The sequence below is a fragment of the Colobus angolensis genome, unplaced genomic scaffold (genome assembly GCF_000951035.1).
Source record: "Colobus angolensis palliatus isolate OR3802 unplaced genomic scaffold, Cang.pa_1.0 Scaffold186, whole genome shotgun sequence".
Classification (NCBI taxonomy): Eukaryota; Metazoa; Chordata; class Mammalia; order Primates; family Cercopithecidae; genus Colobus; species Colobus angolensis.
Genome location: NW_012114999.1, coordinates 3,143,539 through 3,153,809, shown reverse-complemented (window position 1 = coordinate 3,153,809; position 10,271 = coordinate 3,143,539). Strand labels below are relative to the sequence as shown.

At 34.8% G+C, this 10,271-nt stretch overlaps 1 protein-coding gene across 2 annotated transcripts in view; it reads left to right on the top strand.

Moving 5' to 3' along the window:
- Positions 1-5,637: 5,637 nt before the first annotated feature.
- ARHGAP29 (Rho GTPase activating protein 29) overlaps positions 5,638-10,271 on the top strand; it is an 83,687-nt gene continuing 79,053 nt past the window's right edge. For both annotated transcript variants that reach the window (XM_011940012.1, XM_011940011.1), the window contains exon 1: positions 5,638-5,874. In XM_011940012.1, the coding sequence (XP_011795402.1) occupies positions 5,670-5,874 (205 nt within the window). In that variant the 5' untranslated portion in view covers positions 5,638-5,669. The remainder of the gene's footprint in view (positions 5,875-10,271) is intronic.

Sequence of the window (10,271 nt, the reverse complement as noted above, 5' to 3'; positions counted from 1 at the left end):
CTGGAGGGCCCCGAGCGGAAGCGGTGGCGGGCTGCGCTGGGACGGGTGCCCTCGGGCCAGGACTGGAGTCCTCGGGAAGGGTCCGGCTGGGGCTAGAGGCGCGTCCGGCAAGGCAGACGCAGACCAGCCGGGGAGGACGCCAGCAGTGGCCGGGGCAGACGATGACGATCGTAATTAAAGTTAGCACACGGCGCGTACTACGGGTCCGCCTGCTGTTCTGAAGACTTTGCACATTTTAACTCTTTTAATGTTCAGAACAGTCCATGATTGTTCGACTCGATTTTCACACGGGAAACCGAGGTTAAAAACCTGCCCATGCACACAGACTAGTGGTTGGCAGCGTCAGGACCTAAACCCAGGCGCTTTTGCTCCGGAATCCGTGCTTCTGACCACTGTGGGTCTGTGTTCTTGCCTGGATTCCAGTCCCGCTCCCACCTGCCCTGACTGCAGCCCTCACTCCAGTTGGGCTCTCATTCCTGAGATATTTTAGGATTTCCGTGGTGCATTTTCTCCTGGTCTCTGTCTTTTGGGTTTCGTTGAGAGTTTTCCTCGGTCTCAGAGGTTTGTCCCAGTTCAATTGTGGGCGCGTTTTGGGGTTTGACAGTTTTAATTAAAGAAAGTATTTTTTTGGACGGGTTAGCTGGAGTCGGGCGTTTCAAGGTGGAGCCCTCGTGACTGACGAGCCTCTTATCTCTCTCTCTGTTGATCTTTTTAAAAGTGTGTTTCTCAGAGGGTATTGGCCCGAAATCTTTTCGGAGGGCAGGATGTTACCTGCTAATGACAGGAGCTGAGATCTCCTTCCCTTGTCTCCATCTGTCTCTGAGATTGTATCTCTTGTCTATCGTTTATCTTTTGTCCGTCGTTACCAACGTCGGCTGTCCATTTTGGTTGCTCCGTTCTTCCCTCTTTATTTAAATTCTTGGATGAGGAACTTGTTCTTTGGCAAAGGGTAGTTTTGGCTGGTCAAAGGAGAGCCGTGCCTGCCAGGAATGCTAGACATTCTGGAGGCGTGGGGTGCTGGGCAGCTTCCTCTTTTTAAAGCGTGCTAGATTCAAACTGTACAGAAATGAAGTGCATGTGTATTGTATGCTTTCCTTTAAAAATTGTTTACATAGTATTGATAAAACTGTTTCTCACATGTCCCTATTCTGTTTTTGTGGAGAGTGCTTTTTGAAACCATAAAGATTTAATCATTTCAGAATGAGCTCGTCTCTTCTTTTTAGCATCTTTTAGTAGATTCTTGCCAAATCTGAAATTGTGCTGAAATAGCAGATTTCTGAAATATCTGGCAATTTTTCCTCAAGAAGAAATGGTAAAATGGGAAATAGTAAGTATAGATATTTGGGGCAGTTTTACACTTCAATTACAGAGCCTAAAATGAAACTACTGCCGTAATGTGCATTTGGCAGCGGGTATGTGGGGCAGCAGACATTTGATTGACACAGGCTCCTGAAGTCGTGGGGGATAGGAAGTTTGTGTCTACATTTCTGATGCACACATTACTTAGATTTACAACATATGATGAAAGTGGTTTTGCACAGTAATTTTCTACTTGCTACAGAATTCTTTGGGAAGTGGATAATACATGTTTTTAATATTGTTGATTTGAAGTTGAAAGAGATGCACCAGAATTAGTGTGTCACAAATATTTTGCACAACAGTCTATTTGCACAGTTCAAATTTCACTTGGAAGCTTTTTGGTAGGTTTCCACAGAGTCAGTTAAGTTTCTCCAATTGTTTCCAGTCCTGTATTTCTTGCTCACAATCCACTAATGTGTTGCAGTGAAGCCACATCTTGTTCAAAAACAATTTCCCACAATGAAGCACTGCTAATAATAATGGCTTTTCTTTATGGTTCATCTTTATGATGAACCAGGCACTCTGCTAAGTACTTTGCATGCATCATTACCTAATTAAGTTGCCAGTTGCAGTCTGTTAGTAACTACATTTTATGTTACTGCCAACAAGAGAATATTCATTTTAGCACATGAGAAAATAGTGTGTATGATCTTGGAAAGTGTATATTGTCCCAGTTTCTCATTATCATAGTTCATTTATGAAAGCTTGGGTTAAGTTTGTTATGTTAAGCATTTTTTCAATTGTAATGTTTCTTTTTTTATTCTGGAATATGAAAAGTAGTAATATATAACAAAATCAACACATTAATCATTATAATGCTGGCTAGAGGTAAGGTATTATTCTTTTTTATAAGAGGTGAAGAGTTCTTCTCCTTGCCATGTGTTTGATGTTGTTGTTGTTGGTTTTTTGCAGATTTTTAAAGTCTTATCTAAAAATGTTCCAGCAGTTTTGAAACACTTTAAAAGTTTAGGTTACTATTTTACATGTAGTTACTTAAGTAAATTATTTTTGCTAAAATAGGTAAATTGTTTTAATGTCTTTAATTTTTGTAACCATCTTTACCAGTGACAGTGACCAATTCTCTAATTTACTAAGCTTAAAAGCTGTCATAACTAAACAAAATGACTTTATTAAGTAAACTGCAAGAGTGATGTTTTGTTAGGCTAATAGGCATTTTGGTTAGTGATTTGTGAAAGAGCTGCCCAAACAAGGCACTTTGAATTTTTGTTTTGTTTTTGTTGATGGAAAGGAAGACTTAGATATAATAATAATGCTCAAAAATTGCCCTAGATTCATTTTAGAAATGATACACACATTTAAGGATTAATGTTAGATAGTTTTGAAACTGGTTTAAATGTAGAAGTTAGTTTCTCTGAAATAATTTGAGATTAACAAAAGGACAGTGAATAAACTTTAAAAATTATAAAGTGTGGGGTCCCCAGTTTAATAATCAGGAGGAGCAATAATAGAAATCCAATTTTGATTTCAGTTTTATGTGATCTTCCCTCAGCTTCATATGCTTTTATTTTTGAAGCATACCATTTTAGAGAGTTTTTTTAAAAATATATATTTTCACTTCGAAACATTGCAACAACCCAGAGTTATTTTTGTTTCTATAAAAATTAATTGAAACTTTATTAAGTTTATAAGCCTATCTGCAGATAGTTCTAAGTAGTTCATTCCTCATATGCCAAGCGTTCTGCTATGAGCAGACAATACATGGTTAGCAAACGGACATGGTCTTAATTTCCACGAGATTATAGTCTAGCTAGGAAGATGTGATCTATTTGAACTGTGGTATGAGCAGTGATGAAAAGTAGAGGGTACTATAGAACATCTCACAGGAGATTCTACTCTGGTTTGGTGGTAGTGGTTTTGTGGGGGGATAGGGATGGTCCAGGAACATTTCTTTGAAGAGGTAAGCTTTGAGCTGAGATCAGAATGAGTTAACAAAGGAGAAGGAATATTCCAGGCAAATAGAATTGCTTATAGACAGGACCCTGAGCTGAACAGTTGGTGTTTTTCAAACTGTAGGGTCATGACCTATTATGTGTATGAAACCAAGCTGGTGAGTTGCACCCAGCATTTTTAAAAATGAAATGGGATGGAATTTTAAAAACCTCACGTACATCACATGAACCTTACCCAGAAGCCGTGCCACACACAAACATAATACCCTTAACATGTATACTGGCTCATTATGTGAAATTATTTCCTGGTGAGTGTCATCGTAAACAAATACTGTTGAAGGAATGAGAAGGAGGTGTGTGTGGCAGGAGTGTTGAGCAGGTGTGTCTCCATATAACATTGCACAGGTAGGTAGGAGCCAGATCTCATGTTGAGCCTTATAAAGCATGATAGCTTCTCACTTGTCCTTTGGAAGGGTTTTCAGGAGAGAAATGACGTTATGAGATCTGTGTTTGAAATGTTCACTCCATTTGTGATGAGACAAGAATGGTTGCAGATAGATTGTTGGGAAAGTAGTATAGTAGCTCAGAAAAGAAATGATGGCAATTCGCTAGTGTGGTAGCAGTAGAGAGAAGTGGATTGATTAGAGAACCCTGTAGATCAGAAAGAAAAACAAACTATGGAGTTGGGTGAGATATAGGAAGGAGTAAATGATACAATAAAATATCTTACATATGACTAGAAACGGATATTACATAAAACTTTCTAGTGGGCCAGGCATAGTGGCTCATGCTTGTAATCCCAGCATTTAGGTAGGCTGATGTAGGAGGATCGCTTGGGCCCAGAAGTTTGAGACCAGCCTGGGAAACATAGTGAAACTGTGTCTCTACAAAAAAAATTTTTTTTTTTTTAGCTAGCTAGATGTGGTGGTGTGTCCCTGGAGTCCCAGCTACATGGGTGGCTGGGGCAGGCAGATGGTTTGAGCCCAGGAGTTTGAGGCTGCAGTGAGCTATAATCACACCACTGCACTCCAACCTAGGTGACAGAGTGAGACCCAGACTCAACCCTTCCCCCCGCCCCCACAAAAAAAACTCAAAAAACTTTCTTCTGTAAATTTTATAGAATTCCTTAGTCATCTACCATTTTTAAAGTAGCCAAATATTCAAGACAAAATACTTGAAAAAAGTGTCAATAATAAAATGTGAGTTAATTTAATTTCTCCAATTATTTCCTTTTTAATTTCCAGAGATACAAACAAGATTAGAACTTTTAACTCTGGAAAGGTAAAATGAGGGTGAAGAAGACGATAACTATGATTTTCTTGAGTTCTAGCTATGTGCCAATATTAGGCGTTTTAACATATGAAGTCTTATTTTGTGATCCCTTTTAATCCTCACACAAGCCTGTAAATAAAATTGTCCTGGTCACCTATCTAGAAAATATTAGAGGCAGGATTCAAATCTAAATTTTTCTTATACCTAAAGATTACCTTTTTACTACCATCCTGAGATTATCAAAAATATTGCTCTGATAATCACACATTTGTTTATTTAACCAGTCAGGGTATGTCAGATTAGTGGACACCCTTGTAACTTGTTTTCAACAAAGAGATATCCTTGATGAGACTTGGTAACCCAGGATATGTCGTGTGTGTGTGTCTGTGTATATGTATGTATATGCATTATTAGGAAAAACCAACTGTAATTGAACTTCTATGTTCTTGACACTTCTGTATCATTGTGTCACGTAATCCCTACAATGATCTCCTGAGATAGGTGTTGTCAGGATGTTAATCCCATTTTATAAATGAGCATACTGAAGTAAAGAGATGAATATATCATATGATAAGTGACAGAGGAGGATTTTAACAACAGGTATTTCTTTTTTCAAACCCCATATCTCATCTTTATTTTTGAAGGTGATGTCATGGAGGAGAATATGACCTTCTTCTACTAAGTGATGTTTCAGAACAACTTTTACAATTAAATAAAATTCTGTACCCTAGGAATCAACAGGAAGTTATTAAGAGCATGGATTTTGACTTCAAGGCAGATACGGGTTTAAGTCCTAGTTGATTATCAGTTGAGAGCTTAGACAAATTTTTAACCTCTAAACCTCAGGTTCCTCATTTGTGAAATGTAAAGAACAGTGGTTTGCATGTCAGAGTTGTCAGAATTACTGGCACTTAATAAATGCAAACTGCTATTATCAATAATACAGTGAATGATGATTGATTTTTAAAAATTTAAAAATAGGATACCAAGGTGGGCTGTTTTTGAAAATCTAGTGTAATATTTCCCTGGCTGATTTAGTATTTGTGTTTCTTTCTCTCTCCCCACTTGTTTTTGTTTTGTTTCTTGCCCCCTTAAGGATTTCTGTTTTTCTGACTGTTACATGAAAGGATGATTGCTCACAAACAGAAAAAGACAAAGAAAAAACGTGCTTGGGCATCAGGCCAACTCTCTACTGATGTTACAGCTTCTGAAATGGGGCTCAAGTCCTTAAGTTCCAACTCTATTTTTGATCCGGATTACATCAAGGAGTTGGTGAATGATATCAGGAAGTTCTCCCACATGTTACTATATTTGAAAGAAGCCATATTTTCAGGTTTGTCACTTTTCTATTAGCATTCTTACTGGATAGTTCGTAAAATTTTAAATGCTGGCCTACAGATAAGTTTGTGCATGGTGGTAGAAATAGGGTATTCTGCTTTAGTTATTTTAGGGCCTTTTTTCCCCAAATCTTTGATAGTTACAATGTAAACCATTTTATAATTAGATAATAGTATAATACATAATAGAAACTTCAGTGTGAGGGAATAAGAATACAAAAAAGAAAAATATCTGATTCCTGTGGTTGGGTCCATTTGACGTAGGAAAACTTGAGATCATTGGGATTTCAACCTTTTTGTTAATGGTAACACAGTGCATTGATTCGTCTTAAATAAGCAGACTAATGTTTATAATTTACGTTGTTGACACTATTACCTAATTCAGCTTTCCACATTTTAGATGGAGTTTTGGTATCTAAAATGACTGCATTTAAGTGATTTTTTTTTTTTTTTTTTACAAAAATCAGACTTAATTCTGTTTTGCTGATCTGTAACATCTTGAATTAAGGGCTAATCACAGAATTATCTGTCTAGTTAGAAATGGATAATGGAGCATTAGACTCTGTTCTCCTAAAGTAAAAGATTGTTTATCTCTGACTCGTTCTTAGTACCTGTCTTTAGCGCCTCTTAGTCTAAATTTGATGACAATGATAATTAATAGTTACAAAAACAGCTCCTATTCTTTTGTGATAAATGGCAGTTTCATTTCCATATTCATAATGGTATGTCTAGGTATAAAAATGAAGATTCTCAGTGTTACTTATATGAGACCTCCTGGGGCTTTATAGAAATTTGTGAGATTTCAATAAATAGTTCTATGTATGTATGTAAGTTAAATACTTATTTTCTGATGGACATTTTGAAAAACTAAAATTGTATCTTGTGCTTGTGAAAACTAAAATTGTATCTTGTGAAAATGTAAAGGCTTTTTAATTGGGCTAAATTTAAGAGTTTATTTCTAATCTGTTATTTTCAGGTTGAAATGCCCAAAATGACTGGAATTGAAGCCTCAAAGTTTTAGTATTTGAGTTTTCCTTAAAACAGCAATCACATAAGTGATTCTTTTGAGACTGTATAATTATTATTAGAAAAGTTGTTCATATTCCCATTCATTTTAATAGCTTCATTTTGAAGTCTGATTGTGGATGATTAAATGACAGTGAAGTTACCTAAAGTTATTGTGGAAAGATACCCTGAATACATTAAGTATTATAATGGTAGCAAATTTACCAAAATGATTAATTTCCCATTTATTTAAAGAAGCATAGCTTTGTAATAACAATTTGTTCTCAACTAGTTTAATTTTTTAAATTTATAAACAAAATTTATACTTCTTGATACACAGTTCATTAACTGGGTTAATTTTTAAGGTGAAATTTAAAATGATGTATTAGTTGACAAGTCATTTACTTTGATTTAAGGTATAAAACCATATTTTATTTAATACACCAATTTAAATGCATTTTTATTCATATAAATAAGATTTCTAGTTAGGATTTCTACTTGTTCTTAGTTATTTTCCTTAAGAGATTTATATCTCTTAAAAAATCTTCATTTTATGTAATTATCCTTGTGTCACAGATTTAAAATGATAGTAATTTAAAACAAGTTGGACTACTTCTTATCTCCAAAAAACATTTTTATAGGAGTTTTAAATTGTGAGCAGACACTTCAGAGAATACTGAAGGATGGGGACTGAAAGTTGATCCTAAGTGAGAAAAGAAAAAAATAAGATACAGAAAGAGACTACCCCTTGAGGTAAAAGGATATGTATGGAAATATATTCACTGAAATTTAATTTTAAAAATTCATAAGGACATTATCAAAAAGTTTGCAATTTATGGTCAACAAATTAATTACAAAATGGATAAACTGTTTTTTTGATAACCAACGCAGTAATATGCAATGGCCAGAGGATGTTCATTATTTACCTTTGGGTTGATTTTAATGCTTAGTCTTCAATCAGAATTAAAAGGATATATGTATGCCATGTCAGGATGAATTTTGAATATAACAAGAATTTGGTTTTTTTGTCTTTGAAATACTGTTATCAAAATCTAGAAATAAATGAGTTAATTTGAGTTGATGGAACCTTTTTGTTTTATAAACATAAATGTACCTCATTATAAAAGATAAGGAAAATGCTACATAATATTGTACGTGTTTTAAATTTTGATGATTTTCAGCTTCTTAAGAATATCAGATTATTCCTTATTTACTTAACAAAAGTATTAAAGATCTGGTGAGATGTAATCTTCAGGAAAGGTAAAATGTTTAAAATGCTCTATTTAAGATGGTATTATTACATGTATCCCTATAGTCATGAACCCTGCTTTTTATCTCTGGGTGTTGAGAAATATCCCTGGACATCTTTTCTGTGGTTATCACTGCACTGTGGCCAGACAGCAAAGAGCCGTTTCATTCACTGTTTTTCTTTTAAAGTAGAAGAGCCTTGTCAGTAATTTCTCAGTAACCCTCCCAATATTTTGTGTATTGCCTCCTTAAGAGGAAGATGCCATATTTTTGGCATTGTTTATTACCTTTTAATTCACATTTGTTAATTGTTAAGCCAAAAAGGCAGCTCTTAAGAATAAAGAATGTAGATATACAATTAAATCATCTTTTGGTTTAATCAGAATACCATTTTCTCTGTAATAACTTTTATCTGTTAATACCTTTATTACTAACTGCAGCAGTAATGTGCAGTCACTTGACTTTTACCTCAGATGTTTAATCATAGGTTGAGGCTAGTCTTAAATAAACAGCTTCATGATTGGTTTATGGCTACATTTTACCTTCTCCAAATAGTTAGAAATGATATATAACTGTATATGGTGCTTTTCATTTTACAGAGTACTTTGTCATATAGACAAGTTTAATCACCTAGTCCCCTCAAAGGCAGGTGCCTTTAGCTCTGTTTCACAGATGAGATGTATGTATAACTTATGTGATTTCATCAACGTCTTATTGCTGATAAATAATGGCCAGGTTATACGATTTGGTTACATTGGTAGTAAAGGATGGCAGCAAAAGCTCTGAAAAGAGAATCAGAATCTAGGTTCTAGGCTTAGTTCTACTGACTAGCTTTGGAATATGGCTTAATTCATTTAATTTTTTGTTAAGAATGAGGCACTTGTGCCAGATGCTATCAGTTTTACGAATCTGCAATTCAAAATTTGATTAGAGTTGGAGATTATTATACATTGTTCTGAATGTTGGCAGTTTAGACCTAAGAAGACAGCTTATATTTGTTTTTTTGTTTTTGTTTTCAAACTATATGAAATTTGTATTTGTTTTCAAACTATATGAAAACAAATTAATGAAAATTTCCTAACTGAGAATATGAAGCTTATATTGTAATCGTCATTGAGGAACTGATTAGAAAAAATATAAATGTCTGCCAAAGAGCTCTGTACTCCCAACAGGGTTAAGATATGTATATGGTTTATCTCTAATTTTCAAATGTACAAATATAAATAGCTTAATGTGGAAGATTAGAGGACTGAAAATATTCTATTCTTGCTGGGGTAAGTTAAGTGACAGAGTTTGGTAATTCTCTTTCCACTACTTAACTGCCAGGAGGAGGTTACCTTGTAGCCTTATGCAACTAGCAGATGTGGAATTTGAAGTTTTAGATCTCTATCCAGTGTCATTAAGATACATTAGGAATAATTGCAGAGTAAATGTTCTATCTTATATGAAAATGCTGAAGGCACTCAGTTATGCATATGCATGTTGTGTTTAATTATAACACTGTAGATTAATATATGTGCAGTGTAAGTACCAATTCAGGTTTATGGTTTCCTCCCTGTGGAATAATGTGTTCTAAATTCTAAATAACAGATTCATAAGTGCTTTTCAAGTTTATATAATAATTTTGAAGTCTGTCATTGTGACATACCTCCCCATTTTCATGTGGAATATCATTCAAGAAAGCTCAAAATCTGAGAATATGGAAAATATAAAGGCTTTTTAATTGGGCTAGAAAGAATAGTATAAAATATCTAATTTTTCTGCTACTCAGTGCTTGGAAATATTAACTGCCATTTTAAAATATATTTGAGAGAAAATAAATAGTCTAATAATTTCTTATAGCTTTTTTATTATATAGTACTATTTTAAAATGGATTTTTTGGTTTGTGACTATCGTGCCTTGTTTTTGTTTCTATTTTCTTTTTTTTTTTTTGGCTTGGTTTTTAAATAGGCTGGAAAGGAAGATAAAAATGTATGACCAATTTCAGATGAACTAGTCAAGTTCTCTTATTTATTTATTTATTTTATTTATTTTTTTGAGACAGAGTCTCGCTCTGTCGCCCAGGCTGGAGTGCAGTGACGTGATCTCCGCTCACTGCAAGCTGCAAGCCCTGCCTCCCAGGTTCATGCCATTCTCCTG